General features: G+C 39.5%; 2 protein-coding genes across 2 annotated transcripts in view; both read left to right on the top strand.

The window, feature by feature from the left end:
• Nucleotides 1-923: 923 nt before the first annotated feature.
• LOC116510418 (complement C1q and tumor necrosis factor-related protein 9A-like) lies at nucleotides 924-6700 on the top strand. The gene is made up of 4 exons (XM_032219974.1): nucleotides 924-977; nucleotides 1301-1471; nucleotides 2970-3032; nucleotides 5153-6700. The coding sequence occupies exons 2-4, from the start codon at nucleotides 1306-1308 to the stop codon at nucleotides 5947-5949; spliced, it is 1026 nt and encodes a 341-aa protein (XP_032075865.1). The 5' UTR covers nucleotides 924-977; nucleotides 1301-1305; the 3' UTR covers nucleotides 5950-6700.
• Nucleotides 6701-7346: 646 nt separating this feature from the next.
• Nucleotides 7347-27711, top strand: part of MIPEP (mitochondrial intermediate peptidase) — a 58651-nt gene continuing 38286 nt past the window's right edge. Inside the window, exons 1-10 of the mRNA XM_032219573.1 lie at nucleotides 7347-7650; nucleotides 9830-10003; nucleotides 11853-11941; nucleotides 13690-13776; nucleotides 16975-17038; nucleotides 18261-18443; nucleotides 21967-22123; nucleotides 24388-24436; nucleotides 24958-25018; nucleotides 25580-25632. Of these exons, the coding sequence (XP_032075464.1) occupies nucleotides 7486-7650; nucleotides 9830-10003; nucleotides 11853-11941; nucleotides 13690-13776; nucleotides 16975-17038; nucleotides 18261-18443; nucleotides 21967-22123; nucleotides 24388-24436; nucleotides 24958-25018; nucleotides 25580-25632 (1082 nt within the window). The 5' untranslated portion in view covers nucleotides 7347-7485. The remainder of the gene's footprint in view (nucleotides 7651-9829; nucleotides 10004-11852; nucleotides 11942-13689; nucleotides 13777-16974; nucleotides 17039-18260; nucleotides 18444-21966; nucleotides 22124-24387; nucleotides 24437-24957; nucleotides 25019-25579; nucleotides 25633-27711) is intronic.

Raw genomic sequence — 27711 nt, 5'->3', positions numbered from 1 at the left:
TAATGACACTAGAGAGATTATATTTACTCCAGAGGTTCAAATCCTAACACTGTGTGTCAGGGTGAGCTCCTGTCACTCATCTCAGCTTCTATCCACCAACAGTTCAAAAACATGTTCTATGAAGTAAATAGATTGCTATCACTTCGATGGGGAGACGAGTTAGTGCTCTGTGCAGGCAGTCATATTCCTTCCAGCTCTGAACCTTCCTGATTGCAGTCCCCATTTATGAGGTGGCCCCAGAAAAGGGAGGGGGCCTAGAATGATGCTGTAAGAAGAGCCACTCAACTTTTTTTCTGGTGCTAAGCTACCTTGGGAAGCACAAAACTTTACCCTACAATAGAGTTGGTAAATTGGCTGCCAAACTACTACACTGCAATAGCATTGTGCTCCCCTGGCTAATGTAACAAGACCATACAATCATCATCATCATCATCATCATCATCATCATCATCAGGTAGTCCTTAACTAAGTTCTATCTCAGTGAAATGAGAAAATTAATAGCAGTTCTGGTCTTGTAGAAGAACAGAATAAGGAAGTTGTTTTGTCTTTATTTTGTATGATCCTATTCTTTTGACCATTATCTCCTTTCTATTTTTTAGTATAATAGAAAGATGTTCATCTCAATGAAATGTACATCCTTTTTAAAAGGGGCATACATACAGTACATACATGGAAACAGAAGCTCAGATCAGTACAACTGCATAAGCCAATATAACTTTGAAGATCCCGTTGTGTAGAAGGTGATAGATTGCTGTGCAGTTATTATCAGCATTTGGCTGTTTTGCTGATGATTAATATTTAAATACTAAAATCATTCTACATCAACATCTTGGCATCTATCTCTACATTAATCATTGAACATTTCTGAAGACTGAATAACACTCTTTAGAACTTAGTAACCAATTAAATGATTATCCTTATTTTTCCTTCATGTACAATATGTCTAAAAACATCCATCTGGGCAGCAATAAGTAAAGGTAAGCCTTGAATGCAAACTAGTTAGAATAACTTCCTTCATAAAACCTATGATTCTTCCATATTATCTATGCCAGCCTTCCTCAAACAGGTACTATTGGTCATATTGGCTGGAAGATAATGGAAGTTCCAAGTTCAACACACTTGGAAGCCACCAAGTTGGGCATGGATGATGTACTAAAAGTATATTTTCCAGGATTATGAATAATGGTCACTGAAATTCTAATGCCTGTTTATGACTCGAGTTTAGCATTTACTTGGGAAAGTGTGGTAGCTAGTGATTTTAGAAAACCAGCAATATATTGATTCTTTTATTTGAAATTAGATAAGATGAAACTCTGGATTTTTTTGCTGGCTGTTGTAGTCAGCACAGAAGAAATGCCAAGACAGAACAGCTGTGTTGAAAGATACCCTGGAATTCCTGGGAACCCTGGACACAATGGCATACCAGGACGAGATGGACGAGATGGAACAAAGGGTGAAAAAGGAGACACAGGTATTATATTGTTTTATTGTAATGAACTATATGTTCAGAACAGTGGTAGGTTCCGGGGGTACACCCCCGGTACGGGTGTACTGGTGGCTGCTGGGAGAAGCAGCCACCCTACCGGAATGGTGCTTTGGAGGGCCCACCTGCCCTCCCTCGTTCCTTACCTGCATTTAAGCCAACCGGGCCATTTGCGCACATGCAGCTGGAACATCGCAGGGTGGTGGGTGTGCAGTGTTGGGTTCCAAAAATAGTTCAAACCTACTCTGTGGGTGTGGCCTCTTTTGTGGGAGTGGCTTGACACCCATGTGACCGGATGGGAGTGGCTTGCCGCCCATGTGACCGGATATGAAGATGCCGACGACACTTGTCAGATCCACCTTAAATTACCTCACACACAGCACTGGCATGCATAAGAATATGATGTAAACTTTTTTTTTAAAAGGCATCTTTGGTTTGCGTTAAAACAACTTCAACACACACAATGTTCTGACTGCACCACAAACGCAGTAGTCATCCTTACCTTTCACAGAGGCACTGAGTTTTATAAATATGAGCATGATAGTGTAGAATAATCATATCCAAGGACCAGTGGTGGGTTTCAAAAATTTTTGGAACCTCTTCTGTAGGTGTGGCCTGCTTTCAGGGTCCACTGGTGGAACCCCTTCTAACCAGTTTGGGAGATTTGACGAACCGGTTCTACCGAATAGGTGCGAACTGGTAGGAACCCACCTCTGTGGGTGTGCATGTGTGCGCAGCGCACGTGCCCGTGGTGGATACAATAGCAGAGTTGGAAGGGACCTTGGAGGTCTTCTAGTCCAACCCCATGCCTAGGCAGGAAACCTTATACCATTTCAGACAAATGGCTATCGAACATCTTCTTAAAGACTTCCAGTGTTGGAGCATTCACAACATCTCATTATGACTTTAGCCAGTTATGAAACACAGAATACTCTTCCTTTGGTTTTCTTTGTCCTTTAATTATTGATATCTGCCCCGCTATATAGACCAAAGAAACCAACTCCACGGGAATTCTAGAACTGTTCTTTATAGAGAGAGGCTATAATAGGGGTGTCAAACTTGATTTTATTGAGGGCCGCATCAGGGTAACATTTGGTCTCGGGGGGGGGGCAGGATGGGCATGGGCAGCTTGACGTCACTCATATCAGGGACGCATGTGGCCCTCCTGAGCTCTGTTTTTGCTGGCAGAGGATTGCAGGAAGCCATCACAGCCAAAAATGGAAGTCAGGAGCCCATTTCTGCTGGCAGAGGCACCACAGGCCAGTCTTCACTGTTTCCAAATGGGCCTGTGGGCCAGATCTAAGCACCCTGTGGGCCACATCCAGCCCCCGGGCCTTGAATTTGACACCACAACAAAATCTTGCAAGTCTCATTGTGCTGTACAACCTCCTTTTCCTTATACTTCAATGAATTAGGAAGGTATCTGTTTGAAGTTCTGAATGTTATCTCACTGATATGAACAATTACTATATTTTGCTACTATTAGGTGACTCAGGAAATCCAGGAAAGTCAGGCCGAGATGGCATCAATGGAAATAAAGGAGAACCAGGTAGGAGCCAAAACTGTTCTCATCCAGAATACGAGGTTGTGCTTATCTATTAGTAATGTTCTATGTAATTCAGTCCGTGACCCGTCAAAACCGCGGAGGACAAAATCGCGCTCGACGAAAGCGCGCATGTGACGTCATCACAGCGCGCCGGAAAAAATTAAAAATTGAAATAAAATTAAAATTAAACCAAGCCGATTCACATAAAGGTAAGGGTTAGGGTTAGGGTTAGTGTTAGGGTTAGGTTAAGGGTTAGGGTTAGGTATAGAGCGTTAAGGTTACGTTTAGCGTTAGGTTAAGGGTTAGCGTTAGGTTTAGCGTTACGTTAACGGTTAGGTTTAGGGTTAGATTTAGGGTTAGGGTTAGGTTTAGGGTTAGGTTTGGGGGGGTTAGGGTAAATGGGTTAGGGTAAGGTTTTCGCTTTATTTTTACATTTTTCCATCACAGCACGATGTTTTCGTCGCGCTGTGATGACATCAAATGTGCGCTTTCGTCGAGCGCGATTTTGTCCTCCGCGGTTTTGTGGTGGAACCATTCAGTCAAGTGCCTGTATATGGTTTCTGGCCAACCCCAGCAGGCCTATTGGTGTTAAGGAGTTTTTGGTATAAGACCCCAAAGACTCCAGTTCTCCAGACTTGTTCCTTCTGGCATAATTTGAGGCTCACATTTCATATGTTTGCTTGGAAGTGTTGTGGCCTGCCAGCGATCGGAGTTGGTGGCAGACTCAGACAGTGAGAAGGGTTGGGGAGGAACATGGGCCAGTCCTGGAGTCTGGGGAAGGCTCTGATGAGGGCTCTGCATTGGAGGCAGAGATGGGGCAGAGATCCGACAGTTATCAACTGCCTTCCGAGTCAGACATCAGTGGGGCAGAAGAACAGCTGGAACCTGTTCCCAGTGTGTGCATGTGCAGAGCTGCCAGGAGAAGGGAACAGCTAAGGAACAAGGGTCAATTCAGGAGTAAAGCCACAGGTGGATGGTGAATGGCCCCTCCCACAGGAAATAAAGAGGAGCAAAAGCGGAGGGGAGTTTGCAGGAGACAATTAGTTCAATTCATTAGGGTGAAGATCTGTTCCTGACTTCTTGCCAAGTAATTGCTGCTACAGCATGGCATTTGGAAGATATCGGCCTGGCAAGTCTCCAAGTCTGATAAAGGTCTGTAGTTGTAAAAACTCATAAAAGACTGTTGGCCAGGACTTTGTTGGAGAGGAATTCACTTTAAATTAAAAATAAAAGGGGGTTTATCAATAATACAATACAATAGCAGAGTTGGAAGGGACCTTCGAGGTCTTCTAGTCCAACCCCCTGCCTAGGCAGGAAACCCTATACTGTTTCAGACAAATGGCTATCCAACATCTTCTTAAAGACTTGCAGTGTTGGGGCATTCACAACTTCTGGAGGCAAGCTGTTCCACTGATTAATTGTTCTGTCAGGAAATTTCTCCTCAGTTCTAAGTTGCTTCTCTCCTTGATTAGTTTCCACCCATTGCTTCTTGTTCTACCCTCAGGTGCCTTGGAGAATAGTTTGACTCCCTCTTCTTTGTGGCAACCCCTGAGATATTGGAACACTGTTATCATGTCTCCCTTAGTCCTTCTTTCTCTTAAACTAGACATTCCCAGTTCCTGCAACCGTTCTTCATATGTTTTAGTCTCCAGTCCCCTAATCATCTTTGTTGCTTTTCTCTACACTCTTTCTAGAGTCTCCACATCTTTTCTACATCATGTTGACCAGAACTGAATGCAGTATTACAAGTGTGGCCTTACCAAGGCATTATAAAGTGGTATTAACACTTCACGTGATCTTGATTCTATCACTCTGTTTATGCAGCCTAGAACTGTGTTGGGTTTTTTGGCAGCTGCTGCACATGGCTGGCTCAGGACCAGGAGTCTGCTTCATGCTTTTGGGAAGCCTAGGTCAGAACAGGGAGATCCTCGCATTTTCTTCTTTTTCCTTCTAGTCCTGAAAAATCAAAGGCAGCCTCACCTCATCTGCTCTTGGTTTTTGTTAGCTAATACAGGAATAACAAACACCTCTTCCTACTATCTTGGATTTCTGCTTTCATCCCTCAGATGACAGATGCTTTCACAACTCTGTAAAAGATTAACTGGTCTTTCCTTTCCATTTAGGGGCTGACGGCAGAATTGAAGAAAAAGGGAACAAAGGTCACAAGGGAGAACGAGGCTGGCCTGGGAAATTTGGGCCGAAAGGAGTTCCTGGACCAGTGGGGGACAAAGGTCAACAGGGGGAGCTAGGACCACAGGGAAGGAAAGGGATAAAAGGGGACCTCGGACCAATTGGCCCCAAAGGACAAAAAGGTGAAATTGGAATTCAAGGTGAAATAGGATTAAGGGGGCCCATCGGTCCAAAAGGCCACGTGGGTCCTAAAGGAGAGATAGGGGGACCCGGACCAAAGGGCAGTAAAGGCAATCAGGGAGAAAGGGGTTGGAAGGGAGCTCAGGGAGAAAAGGGGAACCTTGGCAGTACCCCAGTTATTGCCAGAAGCGCTTTCAGTGTGGGCCTTACCGCTAAATTTCCTCCACTCAATGTTCCCATCAAATTTGATAAAGTCTTATACAACGGCTTCAACCATTATAGCACCGAAACCGGACTGTTCACCTGCCAAATCCCTGGGGTCTATTATTTTACCTACCACATCACTGTTTTTTCAAGGAATGTGAGAGTAGCTCTAGTTAAAAACGAGCACAGGATGCTCCACACTGCAGACATGTACCAAGGGTCCGAAGACCAGGCATCTGGGGGAATCGTCCTGGAACTTCAGAAAGGGGATCGGATATGGCTGCAGACTTATGGAGGAGAGACTTTCAATGGATTGTTTGCAGATCCAGATGATGACACTGTCTTCAGTGGCTTTCTTCTATTTAGTACCTCTGAAGCACCAGCGTCTCTGCCCTACATCATATAAGTTGCTTGCTTGGTTTTGAATATGTCAATCATATGGCACAGCTTACTTTTCACATGAAGTTTCCATCAAAGTTCATGAAGCCAAATCAAGACTTCCCAGTCTTTTTTTTTTTTTGCAGAATGATGCTGAACACCACTTGCACATTACTTCGTTTATATGGTTTCTAAATATATTTTTGCTATTTTTTTTCAGAAAATCTACGATTGCACCAACACTAATACAAAATGCTAATATCTTACATAATTATTTAATCACAGGATAGAAAACAGTATGTTGTTATTCTTTCAATTGAGTATTAACTTTGTAGAAAAATATTTTAGAGTAATTAATAAAACCACACAATCCACTGTTATATATTTATACCTAAACATGTTTAAATAAAACAAAATAAGGTTTTTTTCAAGATAAGAAATAATCCTGAGTTTCTCTTATTTTTCATTTCTACTGCCCCCAGTCCTGAGTAGACTTTAAAGCAAGTGATTCCTTGATCACATATCACATTCAATCATTATTAGTTTTAATCATGCTTTCTTGTGTATATTAGAAAAAGGCAGGTTTGTCCTGTAGAAAAGAAAACTAATAATCCCTTGCTTGGAAAAAAAATCTGGTTTATTTAAAATTTTAGTTGCTGTTGCTATGGAGTCTTGTGGATTGCTTGGAATCCCCCAAAAAGGCACAAAATCAAATCAGAAATAAACCACAGAAATAAAAAAGCAAAAGGGTGATTAGAATGATTTTGGAACGTTGTTAAAACAGGTAAGGAGACAGATTCATTAGAAACAAGACTTTAAAATAGGTTTTGAAGATTTGTTTATAGATATAAGAAATGAGATATTTTTTTTAATTGTATTTTTTAGAAAAAAATGACCAGGTCCTGTGTAAAGGAAAAGAAAGAAAAATATTATTTGCTTGTTTCAAGATAGTTATTTTTATTGGGGTTTTGCTAATTAAGATTTAAAGCTGACTTTATTATCATTAATTAATAATTAATAATTTATTATTATTTACTTTATTCATTAAACATGGAACTCAGCCAATTGAACGTTCAAAAATGCATTATTTTTATTCATCCTTCCTGATATACTGAAAAAAGTTAGGAAAAAAATCCCCCCAGAACAAAAAGATGGAAAACAAAATCTGTGTTGTAAAAGAAAATGATACAGGTGTATCCAGCTGGCAGCCAAAATCTCATTTGACGTGGGAAAACTTTACATTTTATCTGCCGGAGAAAAAGCAAAGTACTATTAATAGCTGTCGTTGCTGTTTAGATACTTGAAGGCCAAGTAAGCGCACTCTTCTGCATTTGCCAGCGCTTGGCTGGGGAATTCTGGGAATTGAACTCCGTCCTGTTTCTACTGAAGGGGCCTTAACAAGCGCGCCAGGCCGAGCAAAGCCGCCGGAGGGCGGGGAAAAGCAGGTTGCGCCGACGCTCCTTCTTACGGCCGGGCCGCGGAAGAGGCCCTCCCCGCAATCCGGAACCGCTTGGCCGTTTTGGAGGCGGCGCGTCTCTCCGAGGCGAGCGGTCTTCTGGCCACCATGTGGGCTGGATGGCACCGGGTGGCGCGCAGGGCTTCGGGCTGCCTGAAGCAAGCGAGGTTGGGCCGGCTCGGCGGCACCAAGAAATGGGTCAGCACCAGCTGGTCCCCGGTGGGCGCCGCCTTCAATGCCCAACAGCAGCGGCTGGCGGTGGGGCAGAAAACGGTGAGAGGCGGGCTTGGAGTGAGACGGGGCCGAAAACGTCCAGAATATCCTTGGCTTCTACGTTGGAAGAGAGTCGGCAGCTTTCTTCCAAATGAGCTGGATTAGCGTTTCCGTAATCCTTTGCCATAGTCATGACAAGGGGTTATGCATGTTGGGGATGCTGAGTTCAGAGAGCTGGAATGGGACAACAACAAAATAACAATAATAATCATCACACAGTCAGCCAGATGTTCAGACTGGGTTTGGTATTTTTGTCTACCTACTGGGCCCTTCCCAAGGACCTGGATATTTGACATTATTAACAAATATCCTCGCAGGATGGAAGCTGTTCCCAGTAAAGCTGCCTTCAGCAATAATAATGATGATGATGATGATGTTGATCACATACTCAGCTGCTGTAAAAAAATCACGCAGATTATAAATTGTGGCACAATTCAGTAGCACAAATGATCCATTGGAATTTGTGCAAAAATTATATTAAAACAGCAACAAACTGGTGGGAACATCAGCCTGAAAAAGTCACCGAAAATCAGATGGTCAAGATCTTGTGGGATTTCCGTATACAAACGGACAAAATACTGGCGAGTAATACACCAGACATCACACTGGTTGAAAAAAATAAGGTCACAATCATAGACATCGCAATACCAAGTGATAGCAGGGTCGACGAGAAGGAACATGAAAAAATTGCAAAATACCAGGACTTAAAAATCGAAATTCAACGACTATGGCACAAACCAGCAGTGGTAATTCCAGTGGTAATTGGCACACTGGGTGCTATTCCAAAAGCACTGGAATTACATTTAAAACAGTTAAAAATTGACAAAATCACCATCAGTCAAATACAAAAAGCCGCACTGCTTGGATCTGCACACATATTACGAAAATACGTTACGACGTCCTAGGCCCCTGGGTGGGTGACCAATGCCAAATCCGGCGAAACAACTGGCCGCTGTGATACAATTGTATAATAATAATAATAATATTTCCCTTTTATTCATTAAAAATGAAATTCAGTCAACTGAACATTTAAAAGTGCATCACAAATACCATTGACTGGTACTGATGGTTGATACAGGTTGCTGCCAGCGTCCTAGGTATCAACCAAGTACCTTCTTAAGATGGATGATGTTCCGAGTAGTTCAGTTTTTTGCAGTTCCGCTGGTGTTATTGCAGGAAGCTGCAATTTCTTGATGTGTTTTGTAAAATTCTTAGACATGGTACCAAGTGCCCCGATGACAATGGGTATCACTGTTACATGTTTCATCCATAGCCGTATAGTTTCAATGGCGAGATCTCGGTATTTCATAATTTTTCATCATCATCACTACTACTACAACTACTATTACTATTTTTTATTATGTGCTGTATTGGAGAGCTGGAAAATTGCAGTTTCCAAAGGTAGTTAATAACAATTAATTATTAACAGCCACTTGAATTTTCTAAGTAAGCATTCAGATATAAAAGAGACTTTCTGGATAAAAAAAAGAGAATTAAGAAATTTTAAGAGACACCAAGTTTTGCAAAAAAAGAAGAAGATAACTAAGGTTGGGGGGAGAAGAATCCAGTAAAAAAATGAATATATCTCAGTGGCTAAATGGAGAAATCATCAAGGAATGAAGTAGAAAGAAGAAGCCTAAGAAGTAGGACACCATGTTTGGACTGCAAAAAATATAAAAGTATATAAATGTGGAATGTTATGTGAGAATGGGAGACAAACTTCTGATTTGCAGATTTCATTTTTAATTCCTATTTGCTGATAAACATTCATTTACTATCAGCAGAAGTCTGTATTGGCTTATATCTCAACACTCCAGACATGATAGAATATTATTTTGACCTTTTGATTGCGATTATGGGCACTGGTTTTGCTGGGAAAGATTTATGTGAAGTTTACTGGAACACTCCAGATTAAAAAACTCTAATTTTTCAGAATTAGATGCTGAAAAAGTAATTTAGACTCCAAATCAAAATTGATTGAGAATTTGGGAAAATGTGCAAAGGAGTTGCGCTTAATGTAACTATCCTTTTGGTTCATACTGTATTACTTAAAGGTTATTTATCTGGCAAAATTACATTGTCAATAGGATTTTGGTTCATACGTAATTTCTAAAATTATTGTAGAATAGAATATTACATTTTAAAAAATAGGTTGCTAATGTTCTTTCCTATGGTTTAGGGTCTCTTTGGTGTACCAGAACTTAATTGTCCAGAAGGATTTCAAGAAGCTCAAAAAAACTCATTGCAAGAAGCAGAACGACTGGTCCAAAAAGCATGCGTTACACCTCCTGGGAAAGAGATTGTGGTGGTTTTTGATCAGCTCTCCGATGCTTTATGTAGAGTAGCAGATCTGGTAAGACAATATGACATCTTTGAAATTGTTAATCCATTGACACTGGTGTATTTCTAGGTTAATTTGAATTCTGTAACTTTCTGAAATGTAACATGAAATACCGTATTTTTCGGAGTATAAGACGCATGGGGTATAAGACGCATGGGGTATAAGAGTGCTTCTGGGAGGGGTGGGGTGGGCCAAAAACGAGCAAAAAACGGGCTGTTTTTGTCAAAAAAATTGCATGCATAGCCTTATGGAGGCTTATAGAGTGCTGCTGGGGGCCGGGGGGGGGAACGTTCCGTTCTTTGCTCATTTCTGCCCTCCCCACCCCCACCCCAGCCTAATTTTGGTCGAGATGTAGACCTGGTTACAATTCCTAGCTATTCTCATCATTATCTTTATATAATTATACATCCTAACATGTCCCCAATATGTAATTCTGTCTAAAAATCTCAGTAATTTCCCATTGTAGATATATTCCATGTTACCTCTCTATTTTTCTATAACTTGGATTAAGTTATCCTTAAATTGTCTATAAATGACACACCACACTGTTCACGGTTTGTTACAATTCCCTTAATGTATTATGTAAAAAAACAAGCAGTAAACATCTCACTTTATTCATCATCTGGAAAACTTCCTGTCGACTCCCCTTCCAGTAAAAATTGAAAGGATAGAAAAGACCTTCCAGGCATTCTTAAATTAATGTCCATGTAATTTTTGCCTTCATCTTACTACTTTTCCCTTTATACTAGGTAAGAATAATGATTGAGAGACACAAATGTACATACCACATTGCTATTCTATAAGCAGACCATATCTATATTTTAATATTTGACAACTAACATCCCTCTAATTACACCATCTATAGTTTCAGGCTTACCTTTTTTCACCGTTCTCACAGCATTTTTGAGTTGTTTTTATAACTTTTTTCTTTGGACACTAACATAGCATTTGTTTCAGTTTTATTCTTCATGTTTCTACTTTTAGCAAAATTGTTTTGCATATTCTGGGCCTCTTTTAATCTTATCCATTCCTTGCCCTTTTGATGACATTCTTTGCATGTTTTTTTTACTGTTCACATTATCCAGTCACTTCCTCTTATCCTCATTTTTAGTAATTCATGTATTATTGTTTTATCCCATCATTCCACTTAGAATATTGTTTTAATTCTTTCTGTTAGTGTAATGCCAAATACTGTATTTCAAGCAGTTTTTACATTACTTTCCTTATGTCTATTTCCCATTCCTTTTTGTTGGAAGATTAATCTCTACAATTCTTTGTATGAAATGATTCGCTCTACTCCATTAAATCATATTATCTTCATTCAATCTGTTATTTATTTCCCCTTTTTCTCAGTTTCACAAATACACATCTATTTATTATTCATACTCTTTGCCATTTGTTTATTTCTGTTACATTCTAAGTTTCAGTCTTTCACATGGCATGGTTTTCACTGATGGGCCCATAAATATTGTCCTCTGCAACTTTTTTTTCCAGATCCTCCCCCCCCCCCCCCGATTTTTAAAATACTGTAATAGATATACATACATTAGCACTTCCTATCTGTTGCATGTACATGTTGTCAAACAACCACTTGACAGTATTTACGATAATACGTTTACTGGTCTTGTATACAATCTTGCTTTGAAACTGTCATGAACAATGAATCTACATATTTTTTTTCTTCAACTATGTTGCAGAAATATTAAGGTAAAGAATAATTTTAGTTGTAGCTCTTTGAAAACTCATATGTTTATGAACATTTCAAATCATGTGCAATGTTTATAAAGTTAGTAAAACTTTTTTTTTTACAAACGTTAATATTTTATCTTTTTGTGCTTTCATATTTTTTTTACTATAACAGGCTGATTTTGTGAAAATAGCCCACCCTGATCCTGCTTTCAGAGATGCTGCTGAGGAAGCCTGCAGAAGCATTGGTACTATGGTAGAAAAGTATGCTTTATTCAGTGTTTGAAAATTTGTATCAACCTTCCACAATTATCTTCCAGAATGTGTGGACTTCTGCTCCTCACATTTCTAAGCAGCCTGGATATTATTTAAGAATTCTTGTAATTGAGATCTGTGTAGCTGAAAGGTGCTCAGATTGGGGAAAGCTAGTTTTATCTGGTTAATCTGTGCTGTAGTGATCAATAATTCGATAGCAAAAAATAACACCTAACAACATTGGCTGAGTTGTAAAAAATGCAACCTACTTAATATTAGGATGGATAAACTTGTTAGGGAATTGCCAGCTAGATTGCAAAGAGGGGGTCAAGCAAGGATCTAGCTTGGAGCCATTGCACAGCCACAAATGGTACAAGTGTGACTTCCCCCCAAATATGAAGCCTTATCTGGTCATTTGCCAGAGGAAGGCAAGCTGTCTGGTGAGATTCTTATAACATAGGTGATAAATAATAACATTACAGCCTTAATCTACTCATGAGTGATTCTGATTCCTTGTGCCTGGCAGTACAGCAGGAACTATTCTCATACAATTTCTTAATGTATTCTATAACCATTAAGGTTGACTCAAGGTGGAACGTATACCTCTATTACTCACTAATCAATAGCAAGTTATTCTAATTTATTCCCATGAAGTAAAGTCTAGTCTATTAGGAAAAAATATTCCTAAAGAAAAGCTCTGGGGAAATTATAGGTCTTCATAATGATCAGAAAGGTTGGCAGTTTGGCCATTTGGATCCCTATTACCTTGTAACAGAGTGAGCTCCCATTACTTATCCCAGCTTCTGCCAACTTAGAAATTCGAAAGCACGTAAAAATGCAAGTAGAAAAATAGGAACCACCATTGGCGAGAAAGTAACAGCATTCCTTGCCCCTTCGGCATTTAGTCATGCTGGCCACAGGACCATGGACAGTGCTGGTTCTTTGGCTTTGAAACCGTGATGAGCACTGCCCTCTAGAGTTGGGAACAACTAGCACATATGTGCGAGGGGAACCTTTACCTTTATAATGAAAGAGCTAGTATATGTTTCTTGAAACTACATTCACCAATTGAAAAAAATGTTGAGTGTTACTATAAGGTTACTTGTCAGATTAATCAGTTCTTATATTGGTCACACATAGTGATCGGCAACAAGTATGAGTTGCTTTTTGCAATATGTGAAACAATCCATTATGCCTTAATGTCATACATGAACCAGACCTTTACATTGCATAAAAAAGGTATACCTTACCATTACATGTATACTGGTTTGCTGAAATCCAACCCATGGAGAGAAAGGAAGAAAGGGGGGGGGGATAAAGTGGTCTATATCCCTTACATTCTGTGTTCTTGCCCCTACCTTCCAGAAAGCCATACTTTTTCCTGCCTTAAAAAAAAAGGAAAAATCACAGAGAAAACACAGGAAGGCAGTAATTGAATAATTGGATGAAAATATCATGCAGATGTTCTGCAAAAAATGAGTGTATAAATTATGGAAATTCCCCATTAACATCCAAGATTGGAATCACTCTAGGATTATATTTCCTGTTGCCTTGTTTATCATTTTAATAAGTTACTTACATACCTTGGGGAATGCTGAAAAAAAAAGTATTTGTGATGTAAATTGCTTTTGATGTCTTCTTTCCAAAGTCATAACTTTTTCTGAAGTTGAATAAGTTTATAAAACATGACAGAAAATACAAAAACTAGTAATATCTAATCGTAAATGTAATACTGACTATATTTTTTATATTTCTAGATTAAACACAAATGTAGATTTATGTCACAGTCTGAGAAGATTGTTAATTGATAAAGATGTTATGGATTCTCTTGACCCTGAAACAAGGTACATTTTAATTGTTACAATAAGAATTTTCTTGTAATGTTCAAAGTGAATATGGAAGTGAATATACAGATACTGTATAATATCTGAGTGAATTATTTACCATTTTTTTGCAGAATTTTTCCCTCAAAAAAGAGGATGAAAATCTGGGTGCATCTTATATACTAATACAGCATTGTTGACCTACCGAAACCCCGCCCCTTTGCAAAAATTGATTTGCAAAGGGTTTGGGAGGCTTGCAGAGTGTTCCTGAGGGCTGGAGAGGGGGGGAAAAAGCAAAAAATGGGCCATTTTGCCCCTCCAGCCCCCAGGAGCACTCTACAAGCCTTCCAAATCCTCTGCATGCTGCCCCTTTTTTTTGGGGGGGGGGGGGATGAGGATTGCAGAGAGTTTGGGAGGCCTGCAGAATGCAAAAACTTTTTAAAAAATTTACCTCTTCAAAGTCATGGTGCGTCTTATACTCCAGTGTGTCTTATAGTCCGAAAAATACAGTATTCCAGACTTGAAACATTTTTTCTAAACAATGGAATCTGATATTTGCAAGTGTTATTATTTGCATTGATACCCCTATTATTTTCATTTTTCTCTTTTGATAGATTCTTCTACTGCATCATTTAATGTCCTTTCAAAACCTACTTCCAATTCTGAATACAAAAATAACCTTTGAAAAATTGCCTCTTGTTCATCATAGTTGACATTCTTAATTATTCTGGACTGTTTAAATTATTTTTTCTTTCAATTTTGACTTAGTTCTGTTTCTTTACTTTTTCTGTATACTTCTTACCATAATTGACTAAGACTATACTCAACCTAGTATAAAAGTTTGGCCAACAAGACAATGAAATAATACACATATTTAGGCATGTACCATGTTTCCCTGAAAATACGACCTGTCCTGAAACTAAGGCCTTGCCACATTTTTCAGCTGGGCAAAAATATAAGCCCCCCCCCCTGGACACCCACCCTCCAGCCAGGCAGAGCGCCACTCACCAACCTAGCGATATCCCAAAGGCACCAAGCCGCAAGAGCCAGGGAGGGGGGCAAAGGCGCTCACATTACTTGCCGCCTTCGGGATACCGCTAGGTTGGTGAGTGGTGCTGTGCCGAGCTGGAGCAGGGGGTTGTTTGGTAGTGGCGGCAGCGGTGCCCTGGCCCTGCAGGGAGAGCTGGGCCAGGGCATGATGAGGCTGAGAGGCACGCGAGCTGGGGCAGAACAGGTGCTCACACAACCTCCCTTTCCAGCCGGGCAGAGCACCACACGGCTTAGCACCTTTGGGATATTACTGGGTCGGTGAGTGGCATTCTGCCCGACTGGAAAGGGAGGTTGCCGGGCTGCTGCTTGTGAGAGCAGCCACCCGGCAACTCCAAATCAATAAGCCCCCCCGATAATAAGGCCCAAGCAACATTTGGAGGTGTCAAAATAAAATAAGACCCTGTCTTATTTTCGGGGAAGCATGCATGATACATACAGATCAAATGAAAAAATGTGTTTCATTTGATCCACGAAGTATGGTTACCTTTAGTTTTTGGCAGATTTCGTTTCTTTTTAATTGTTTAAAAAGTGGCTTGTGCTACAGGTTGTAACTGAATAGGATAAAATATGCAGCAGTCTTGATTTTGAAGAGGATCATTTCCTCTTCAAAATCAAGACTGCTGCATATCCCAAGCCACTTTTTAAACAATTAAAAAAAACAACTAGATTCTGAGTGTGGATGGATGTGTCATTCCTGCTTGCAACTTCTTAAAAAGTTAAGTCTTTTCTTGGGATCACCACGCAATCACAGAGGAAATGATTAAGGAAGAGCTGATAGATGAAAGGTGTGTGCTTATGTGTGCTTTGAATAATCTCTTCTGTTTTGAATTGAAATTACTTTATTATCCTATTAACTAAGACGTATAAAGAAGCATGTTCTATTATCTAAAAGCTGAATACATACTGTATATATGATTATTTGTTTCCGGCATCATCTGTCAGTAAATAAGTTACAAATAATATTATTGTTGCATTAGTTATCAGGCATCTATTTGCGGTATTTCTCTAGTAACTGTAATAATCCTGATAACTAAGGTTGCATGCTAACTTAAAACAAGCAATATTTACTTGCTGTGATGGATTTCACAATATATAGTCATAAAAATGAAGGGGCATGTCTTAATTTTAAATGAATGTCTATCAAATACGGTAATTAAATAATAGCACAAATTGTACACATCGTTGTCTTTTCATATGATACTATGAATAAAGAAACAAGTAGACTGCAGTATGTAGCTGCTTACTGTTGTGGCCTGCCAGCAGAGATGACAGCAGAGTCGGACAGTGAGGGGGTTGGGGAGGAACATGGGCAAGTCCTGAAGGCTGGGGAAGGCTCGGATGAGGGCTCTGTGTTGGAGACAGAGAGGGGGCCAGAGCCGTATGCCAGTTACCAGCTGCCTTCAGAGTCAGACATCAGTGAGGCAGACGAACAGCTGGAGCCTGTTCCCAGTGTGCACATGCGCAGAGTTGCCAGATGAAGAGAATACCTAAAGAACAGGGGTCGACTTGAGAGTAAGGCCACAGGTGGAGGCAGAGATGGGGCCAAGGCCATCTGGCAGTTCTCCATTGTCTTCGGAGCTAGACAGCAGCGAGGCAGAGGAACAGAGGAGCCTATTCCAGTGTGCGCATGCGCAGAGCTGTCAGGATCGACTTGGGAGTAAGACCACAGATGGACGGTGAATGGCCCCTCCCATAGGAAATAAAAGAGCGAAAGCGGAGTGGATTTTTGCAGGAAACAATTTGTTCGTTCGGTCATTAGATTCGTTTCAGGAGTGTGAAGATCTGTCCGTGAATCTCAGAGACTCTGTGCCCAGTCTTTCCTTGCACAGCACTGTGTTTGGAATATATTTACTTGGCAGATTTCTAAGCTAGATATGGTCTGTGGTCATAAATTCACCTTTGAAAGACTGTTTACCAGGCCTTTGCTGAATGTGAATGAGAGGAATTCACTTTCGTCTAATAAAAGGGGATTTGTCGGGACCAGGAATCTGCTTCGTTCTTTTTGGGGAAGCCTAGATCAGAACACTTACCTTTTGTAAGCTTTGTTGAACTGAATAACTTTTCTCCTGCATGTCTTAAATTAACTTCTTAGTATTTGATTTGTACTATTTGATTTATACTATTATTTCTTTGATATTATTTTCTGATAATGGCATTTTATTCTTTTAGGCGAGTGGCAGAGCTTTTCATGTTTGATTTTGAGATCAGCGGTATTCATTTGAATGAAGAACAGGTATTTATTATTTATAAAAATTAAAGTAGGCAATCATTTTGTTGCCACACATTCCTTAACTTGCAATAATTACAAAACAGACAATTAAAAACAAACGTTATGTTGTACACCTTCATACTGCCCATTTGCAGTGTTTCATATCACTCATCCTTCAGAATAAATTTTAAATTTTAGTAGAGTGGGGACAGTCCTGACTTTATTTATTCGGTTATTTTATTTACTAAATTTATTTGCTGCCTATCTCACCGCAAGTTAACTCTGGATAGGCTACAACATGGGAGACAAGCAGTTCCAGAGTGACAATGTTGCCACCAAGAAAGTTTTCCTCATTTTTGACCAACTTCTATTGGGTATGCAGTTTGAATGGAGTACACCGTCCTGAAAATCATGAGGTCCCAAGCCATAAATGGCTCTATAGGTAATAACAATCATGCTGAATTAGACCTGATACCCATTAACAGCTGCTGCAGTTGTCAGTGTTCCAGATAGCATCCAAAATTTAGAGTCCAAGGCAAAGTACTGCTCAAAGTTCCAATTTATTAAGAGAGCTATGCTGGCACATCTGGGATAACTGGAATCTGAAGTTTCTTAGTCCTGTCCCCCCAAGTTAAAGTTCATGATCTTGCCCGCTCACCCACGAATCCATCACATGGTCCAATCCTCCACTGCCATGTTGGCAGTTCCAACCATCCAGGTCCGGTCAGGTGCAGAGGTGCAAAGACAAAGGATGACCTTGGTTTTCTAGAAAGAATTTTGTTATGGCTACATTGCATCTCACTCACTCTTCTCAATTCCCCACTATAGAAACAGCATAGTGGAATAGAAGTGTGGCAGGCCAAATCCGAAAGGAACATGGCTGCAGGCCTGACAGCAGTTCTTGCAACACACGTGTTACACCTCAAGCTAGTTGGATCCATAATTTGCCTTGTATATCTAAGCTATGCTTTCTGAACTTGGTTGTTTTCTTGCAGACCTTTTATTACAAGCTAGGCAATGTCATCAGTGCTAGAGGGGAATGGATTTTGAGCTCATTTTATGTACTGGTGGCTTGCTGTCAGTGTTGGTGGTTCCTTGATTACAAATCAGCCATCAACAGGCACAATAGTATTAATTGCTGGTGAAATTTATGGATGCTACTATTTTCAGTATTTTCTGTAAATATTTTAATATGTTTTCATATTATGAGATGTATGAAAATAAAATGTGTTCCCCTTATTTGCAGCGCAGGAATGCAGTAAATCTTAATGTCAACATTTTGGATTTATGTAATGAATTTCTCCTGGGGTCTCATCTTCCAAACAAGATTGAGAAGACTGTGTTACCAGAACATATTCGCCACAACTTTGCCGTTGAAGGCAGTTTTGCCCAAATCAGTTGTCTCAGTGCAGACAGTCCAGATGACTTGGTATGTATGTATAAAATATATTATAGCCCAATATGGTTTGTATAATTGCTTAGCAATACATATGAGTAGCTTTATAAGTGGTCGTCTTTTACAGTGCACCATTTTAAATGGAGCAAAATAAATCATCCAAGTAGTAGAACCAGGAAGACAGTATTTTGTGAAGTGAGGCATATTCAGATTATATATGGAGAGCTGCAAATTGTTTTTAAAGTTACATCTGCTATAGTGTATAAAGTGGACAGGGTGACGGGGTTCATTTTATATGATTGGAAAAGGGCAAAAGGTGCTGCTATTCTCCTTCATTTTATTATAATCTCTACATATTGGGGGTCTTGTAGAAGCATCAGTAAGTAAGTAAGTAGAAGAAAAATTCAATTTTCAATTTCCAGAGGTGAAGCCAATAGAAAACATTTAACTACACCTTTTTCTAACTAGAAGATTTCATTTTGTGGGATCCTTGGTGCTCTTCGAGCTTGGTTGTTTTCTTGCAGGCATTTCATTACCAAACTAAGGCAGTAGTTTGCTCTCATGTTATATACTTGTGGCTTAACTCTGTCAGTGTTGACAGGAGTGGTCTTGGTGGTTCCTTGATCAGGCTATTGTTTACCAATCAGCCATCAACAGGAACATCAAGGTTAACAATATCTACATACCTGTTGTGGCCCAGCAGGAGCCGTTGGAGCTGCAAACAGACTCCGCCAGCGAGGGGCCTTATGAGTCGGCTCTAGAAGAGGTGGAGGACCCTGGACAGGGTTCCAACTCCGAGCAGAGTGCAGAGAGGCTGGTTGGCCACCAGGAGGCGCCTGAGGCATGGGGCAGCAGTGAGAGCCAAAGGGAGTGTGCTCCTGACGTCATCCCTTGGAGTAGTGATGAGGAGACAAGGGAGGTGGTCCTGGATGCCCGGCAATGCCGGGCAGATCGACATAGAGAGCAGCTACGCTGTTACAAAAGATAATTGGACCAAGGTAATTATAATTAGGCTCCTCTCAAGATTGTATTTAAAGAGACACTGGGAGGAGCCTGGTTTTGCAGGATTCAACGTCATTCCTAATGCTGGAGAAGCTGTTATCTGTCGAAGTCTGAGTTGCTGCCAAGATTCTTATCTGTTTGTTATGCTTGGCTTTCAGCCACCGAGGTTTTGGTTTCTTGCTAATAAAGTGCTGTGAAACTCCAGTTACGCTTGTCTCGGCATTCGTTAACTGGACGGAGGAGGGGGTCAGAACAATACCATTCAAAAGAGATGATCCAAAAGCTAAAAAGGACATAAAAAGACCAAAACCAGCAATCAGCATCCAGATGAGCAGAGATTACCACCAAGATTAACACTAGCAATAATCAAAAAGTAAACAATACCCCAATCAAGGAACTACCAATTCAGACAAACAAGCTAACAGTAAACAAAAGCCTGGTCAAGAACCCAGCGTTCCCAGTTTTCTTCTTATGCTAACAGAATGTAGTCTGGCGAGCTGAATATGGAGATACGTTGAAGGACGAAGGAAGCAAGGAAGGGGAAAAAATCAATTACAAAGTCCTGCATTTTCTTTTCCTATCAAAAATTGAGACATCTGCCTTGTTTCTGAAAGAAAGCAGTCAAAGATGCTTTTTTTCTGGGACTGCCAACTTCAGTAGGCAAAGCACCCATTCACTAGTGAGGCAAAGGAGGCAAGAATCAAAATATCCCTTAGCATGATGCCATTAGTTTCCAGATGGGCATGTGATTTGAGAAACTCCATTACAACTAGAAACACTCCTGCAGAATAAATGGGTGTAGGAATTTGGCATGGTAGGCAGGGGTGGTATTAACTTACCTTCCCTACTGGTTCGCAAATGTGAGCACGCGCATACGCACAACCTTCCGCGCATGGGCTTTTGGCAAAAAAAGGGCCTAAATGGGATGCCGTAGACACGGGGCCACACGCGATTTCCCCTACTGGTTCAGGCGAACCAGTCTGAACCGGTAAAATACCACCTCTGCCGGTAGGGATATTGTTAATTTACAAGAATGAGCTAGAATGTACAGGAAAGCCGAATGATAGGTTTCTTTTATCACCTGCCTCCAAGAAAAAGGAGAACATTTCAGAATTAAGAGACCAAGCAGAGCTTAAGCATAGGAATACAACATAATTTATACTGCAGAAGAGATAAATCTCTGCTGTACTTTTTCTGGCTTTTGGGTTTTTTTTTGGTGGCGCTAAAGTAAAAATGGAGCTTGGAGAGCTAACCTGAACCTCAGGCATCGGAATAAAATAGGTTCATCAGGCATTGAAACTTTAGTACACGTGCATTAAACTCAATTATGAAAGCCTTCCTACTGGTTCTGAGAATTTGGTTGAGGCTTAATTATACAACATAGTCAGAATCCTCCATCAGAAGTTCTTCAGGTTTGTAAATTGGAGCAACAAGTTGCCCTTCAAAGCATTCCTTTTCAGGCCTTGCGTTAGATGTGACTGAAGGGAAAATGATTCCTCAGGGGGACTGGAAGCTTAACCTTGCCTTGAAGGAAGAAAAGATGGTGTTAACCCTTTCCAGCTCTTTTCTCTTGGCTATATCTTCTGACAACCTGTGAGAGAGCAGGCTGCCCAGAAAATTGCTAGCACCCTTTTCTTTAAGCCTCCTCGTCAGTTCACTCATTAGCACGGCAAAGCTGATTATAAAAGCTGTGATACACATGAGGGAAGGAAAGTGTATGTTGGTGCAAGTAAAGAAACCAGAAAGAGATGAGGTTGTTTTTAGCAGTACTTGCGAGAGTTGGAGTAGCAGGAGAAGTAGCAGCGGTGGAGAATAGTGAGCAACAGTAAGTGAGTTCTTAGGTGTTTTGTTTAAGTACTTGTGTTATTAACACTCTTTGCATCTTGAACCCACCAAATTAAACTATGCAGAGGTATAGTTTGTGACATGGTCATAAATACCTTGTGATATGGTCAAATAGGTACTTTGTAATAAATACAAAAAAGGAAATATACTATATATAGTATTAATTTGTCATATGGAATAATATTGATCAGTCTTTTCATTCTATAATAAAGAACTAGTTCATTATCACAGAGGAAGAACAGATAGGCATTGCACCTGAAATCTGATAATTGAGGTCAACAAATTGGGGGCATAGTTTTAAACTGTTTATTTTTGGGAGTTCCTTTAATATAGAAGCCTTTTCATACATGCAGATAATATTTTAACTGTCAGTTTTTTAGTGTTAAATTTATGTTTTTACTGACAAAGAAATAAAGGGAGACTAGTATAGATCTATTTGAAGCTATTTAGCTCTCATCAGCTAGCCATACCCTTCTGGGATTCAAACCCAGGCTACTTACATATTAGGTAGATGTATTAACCTCTAAACCACAGGTTCTCCTCCCTTTGTTGGCTATACCAGAGGGAAGATTTTTTGTCAGGGTAACTTGGTCTACCCAATTATGGAATGAAGCACTATGCTTCATCAGTGTTTTACTATCATTTATTCTGGTTTTAATTATGCTTGTGTCTATGTGTATTCATTGCTTTTATTGTTATCTAATACTAGGTACGTGAAGTTGCCTACAAAGTTTTTCTATACCCGAATGGTCAGCAACTGCAATGTTTAGATGAACTGCTTGCCAGTAGAAATACTCTGGCCCAGTTAGTTGGCTATGATACATTTGCTCATCGAGCTCTTCAAGGAACAATGGCCCAGACCCCAGGTAAATGCATTTTTGCACTGAAAGAGAAGGAAGAGATGAGAGCCAGTGCTAGCTGTGCAAACTACTGCATGGAATTAGGACCAGCTTTTTACTAGAAATATAACAATTAACATTTTGTAATCTTCTAAAAGTTTGTGGGATTTTATTTTTTAAAAAATAACTTTTTGCTAGAGTAGATTGCCACCTATGCCACCCATACTATGACCAACACTGTAAGTTTATTTGATCTTTACAGAAACAAAATTCAAATAACCAAGTGTCAATAAAATGATTAAATGGAAGCACGTTTATTGTTTTATACTTTATTATTAATAATATTTTTGCACTGATTATTGATACATATTAAATTTGCTGGTTTTGTGTGTATAGGGAATAGTCTAGTTTAAGGCTGAAGTTTCCGTGTTTTGGTTTAAATAATAGAAATAATAGAATAACAGACTTGGAAGGGACCTTAGACGTCTTCTAGTCCAGCCCCCGGCCTAGGCAGGAAACCCTACACCACTTCAGACAAATGGTTATCCAACATCTTTAAAATGTCCAGTGTTGGAGCATTCACAACTTCTGGAGGCAAGTTGTTCCATTCATTAATTATTCTGTCAGGAAATTTCTCCTTAGTTCTAAATTGCTTCTTTCCTTGATTAGTTTCCACCCATTGCTTCTTGTTCTGCCCTCAGGTGCCTTGGAGAATAGTTTGACTCCCTCTTCTTTGTGGCAACCCCTGAGATATTGGAACACTGTTATCATGTCTCCCCTAGTCCTTCTTTTCATTAAACTAGAAATACCCAGTTTCTGCAACTGTTCTTCATATGTTTTAGCCTCCATTCCCCTAATCATCTCTGTTGCTCTTCTCTGCACAAATGCTAACACAGAAAGTCCACATTTAGCAACCACAATTGGCACTGGCATCTCCATCCCTAAGCAAAATAGGTGCTAACTCCACCTCCTTACTTTCCAGCTCAAAACTGACAAGATTAAACAGTTTCACATTTTGTTTTTTGTTTGCTTTCCCCCACCCTTTGGAATGCTCATCCTGAAGCTGGGATAATTAAGGAATTAATGTTTATATAGTACATTCATTGGAGAGAAAGGGATTACAAGAGAATAATCAGACACACAAGGGAAAGACATATCAAAAGTAATTTATTGAGACCAGCAGTCGTGAGCACACACTGTACAAACAGTGCAGTTCTCCCCCTTCACAAAACGGTCTATTTGTGTAACATCCTAGCAACTGCCAGCACATTGGCTTTTGTTGCATACTATCTATAGTGTGCCTGCTTGTCATAATTCTTTTCTCTCCAAACTTTCTGCAAGGGACAATAAAAAGAAAAACAAGCAGAGGAGATAAACTGGCTGTAAATGACTATCATGTGACAGGGTTGACACCTTTTCTCCCTAGGAGTCAGGGTTTAAGCTTCCTGTTTCATGGGAAACCTCTCTTCCCTTCAGTCATGTCTGATGCTGTTGTGACCTGCCAGCAGAGCTGGCAGCAGATTCAGACAGTGAGGAGGTTGGGGAGGAACATGGGCCAGTCCTGGAGTCTGGGGAAGGCTCTGATGAGGGCTCTGTGTCGGAGGCAGAGAGGGGGCCAGAGCCGTATGCCAGTTATCAGCTGCCTTCAGAGTCAGACATCTGTGAGGCAGATGAACAGCTGGAGCCTGTTCCCAGTGTGTGCATGCGCAGAGTTGCCAGACGAAGGGAACAGCAAAAGAACAAGGGTTGACTTGGGAGTAAGGTCACAGGTGGATGATGAATGGCCCCTCCCAGAAGAAATAAAAGAGGAGCAAAAGGGGAGTGGAGTTTGCAGGAGACAATTTGTTCATTTAATTGGGAAGCCTAGGTCAGAACAGATGCTAGGCTAAAAGACAACAGTACCCTTGCAACTTCAAACAATAGCTGAATAAAGTAGTTGGCAAGCAACAACTACCATAACCAGGTGTTCATCTTACGTATATGCAGTGTTAAATGATCACAATTTATTAAATTGTGCCCGTCTTTTATTTGTGTCCGTCTCCACAGGGCTCAAAACAACCTTTGCTATCTTCAGAAATTTGGATTTATATACCCATATATTTTCAGTTTTACTCTTGTTTATAGCAATTTTGAGTACTGAAATACTGATTACTAATGTATTCAGCCTTTTCCAATATGATTTTAATTTGGTTTTTAATTATAGGCAGTTTAGTAAATATGTTTATTTTATATAAAGCCTAAAGTTGTGTTGTTATTTCTTAAAAGTTTCTTATATTTCTTTTTTTTTTTAGAGACAGTAATGCAGTTTCTGACAAAGCTTTCGGATAAATTATCCAGCCGGTGAGTCTTTTTTCCAAATTTAATTTTATTTATTAAGTAAACAATTTCACCTTGCGTCAAGTGTCATCCTTTTATAATTTTATACTTAAAATGTCTTAATAGGTTTTCTATTCGTTTCTTTTTCAAATTTATTAAAATATTAAACTGTTTTAAAAGGTGTTAAATATAAACACATAGAGCCAGCTTGGTGTAATATTAATATACCAGCTAGAAATTAGGAGACCTGAGTTCTAGTCCTGCCTGTGGTACAAAGCCAACTAGGTTATCTTGAGCCACTCAGATTTGTTCTAAGACAATAATAAGATTTCTGAAATCTTAATTATTTTCTAATAATGGGAATAAAGAAAGATTCCCATATAATTTATTAGTATTATATGTTACTGGAATAGTCGTAAGAAATGAAGAAATTGCATTTCTCTCTCTGATAATATTTTATTCTGTTTTTGCTTGAGTTATATTTATTTTTATACAAATTAATTAAACTTATTTAAATAAAAGTTAATTATAAAATTGTTTTGTAGCACTCAAAAGGATTTTGAAATGATGGAAAGTATGAAAATGAAGCTGTGTCCTATCAGATCAGTAAGTGATACTTTCCCCTCCCTTATAATTAATCTAAGTTGAACCTTAATTTGAAAAATATTTTCAATAATTCCAACAATAAATTGACTAGATATATAACTTCCCTTTTTTTTGTATTCATGTCATTTCAACATTTAGTTTCAGGATTAATATTTTTAAGAAATAATATGCTGAAAGATAGATACTGCTTTCAATGTAACAAATAAAAACTTAAGATAGAAAATATAGTATGGTATCTTAAGTTAAACCTGTTCAGGGTTGATATAAGGTTGACAAGAATGAGATCAGACTTGAAAAATTATACAAATTTTATAAAGTTAACTGGGTCATTGTCTTTTTTGTTTTGTTTCTGCCTTTGTCTCTGTTTTCGTATATTTTTAATTCTTTAATTATGCACACTTAATAAAGTAGCGCCCGTATAAAAAAATAGGGTTATAGCCTTCAGAAACACAGCCTTATGAAAACTACATTATAATATCATTTATAATAAGTTAACCACCGATGTGATACCTGCTAAAATACTCTGTTAGTGTTTCAAAATTTGGTTTCTTTCATTTTCAGAAATTAATGCCTTGGGATCACCCATACCTTAGTGGTGTCTTGCGTGCTGAGAGGTGAGCATTGGACTCTTCTTTTAACCTCTCTAGCTTTTTAGTTATTACTATCTGATAACTCCGCATTGCCCGGGTATTTATAGATGTCAAAGGGTTTGTCTGACAGGGAGCCATTGAGAAGTGCCTTTCTTCCCCCTACTCCCATGCCCATCTTCCCTGCCCTCTCCCTTCCCTCCCATGCGCTCCTCTTTCCTGCCCTGTCTACGATCTTGGCACTTTGCCCTGAAGCCTTTGTTTGACAGGGAGCCATTGAGAGAGGCATTTCTTCCCCCTACTCCCATGCCCATTAACCCTGCCCTCTCCCTTCCCCCTCCCATGTGCTCCTCTTTCCTGCCCTGTCTATGATACTGGCACATTGTCCCAAATCTATCAGGCGCTTCCCCATTGGTCCACTGGAGAGCGAATGTCATGACTGGCTTTCCAGAGGAAGCTGTGAAGAAATTGATATCACAAACAATTGTCGCTCTAGGACGCTGCCCTTACTCTCCTTAATGGGCCAGTGTTCCAGAGTTGTGCTGGAACACAGACACACACACACACACACCAGGGGTGTCTTACCCCCCTCCCCCCCAGTATTTGTTTCCAGAGGGTAAGTCATCTGTGTAACAAGTTTGGTTGAAATTGCTTGAAGCGCTCCAGGTTTATGCTGGAACATACATACAGCCTTTTATATAGATAAGATAAGAAGATAGATATATTAAGAGTTGTTATGCATGAAAGATCAGATTCCCTCTTTGTTAATTCCTTCTTTGGTTTTTTCCTGTCCAAATAAGATATTTTTTCATGTCAATACCTTAAATTGGAACTTAAAACCAAAGAGCAGAGAAATCTACCAATAATCACTTTAGTTATCTTCAGAGTCAGTTCAGAGGACCCTATAATTGCAGTGAATTATTTTGGAAGGGCAAGGAAACAGGTAAATCTTATTTATCAGGTACAGGAAAATCTTTTCAGTCTAGCTCTATGAATATGGCAATAGCATTTTCAGATATTTCAACACCAGGGGGCGTTCTTGCCTAAATTTCATTATTGTTTCAGAACCCTAAAGTTTTATTTTGGATGAGCAGTCTTTTAGATTTACTATCACGTACTAGTAGTGTAATTTGCATTCTACTCTAAATTGTATTTTTTAATAATGGTCTGTGATACCATTGCTTTTACTCTATATTAAAATCCTCTCAGTACTATATTTTTGAAGAGCGATGAAACGGGGCTTTTCAGAGAGGCATTTTGAGATATCTGGAGGATTTTGCTGCCCAGATGGTGACACATTAGGGATGTTGTTTAAGCTTATACAATTAATTTTGTGTATTTTAAAAAGCTCCTGTAATTGTAAACTGCTTAGGGTTTTCAGAGTAGCATATTAGTTCAAGTAATGCAATTAAATTAATAAATGACTTTTTTTGAAAAATAAAGCTCTTGGGAAAAATAAGTTTGCTTTGCTGCATATACAAAAAAATTGCTAGACTGTTTTTAATTAATTAAGATGTGCATTTTCTTGTACCAGAAACAGGCAATGCGAGGCTTTAGAATTTGAACCCCAGATACAAAGAAAACACCTTAATCTCCCAACACAGACAGATTCAACAGTTGTTTCAACTGAGAAACTAAGAATCCTAGTCCAAGCTAAACAAAAAAAATGCTAGGGAATTCCTGGAAGTTTGGCATTCGGACAGATCAGTCATCCATAATCACATAGAGATAAACGAAATGTATACACCATTCAAAATGCACACTAAAAAAGTTAAGAAGAAAAAAAAAGACCAGAACATATCCTCTCCAGCAGCCAACACCCAGATAAATGAGGATTAATACCAGGAAAAAAAAACAGAAAACAATATCCTAATCAAGGAACTACAAGGAGAAAACCACCCACCCTACCAACACTGGCAGAGCAAGTTATTGTATAAAAACAGAACAAATGCAACACTCACTAGCACTCATGATGTACCTATTTGGGTAATTAAAATGTTTGCAAGCAAACAATCAAGGCCAGAGAGCACCAAGGACTCAGTTCGGCCCTGAGCTACATATATTATCTTCTATTGGGTTTTAGAGTATAATTTATTAGCACAGGAC

Source organism: Thamnophis elegans, chromosome 6 (genome assembly GCF_009769535.1).
Source record: "Thamnophis elegans isolate rThaEle1 chromosome 6, rThaEle1.pri, whole genome shotgun sequence".
Lineage (NCBI taxonomy): Eukaryota > Metazoa > Chordata > Lepidosauria > Squamata > Colubridae > Thamnophis > Thamnophis elegans.
This window is presented reverse-complemented; position numbering and strand designations above follow the sequence as displayed.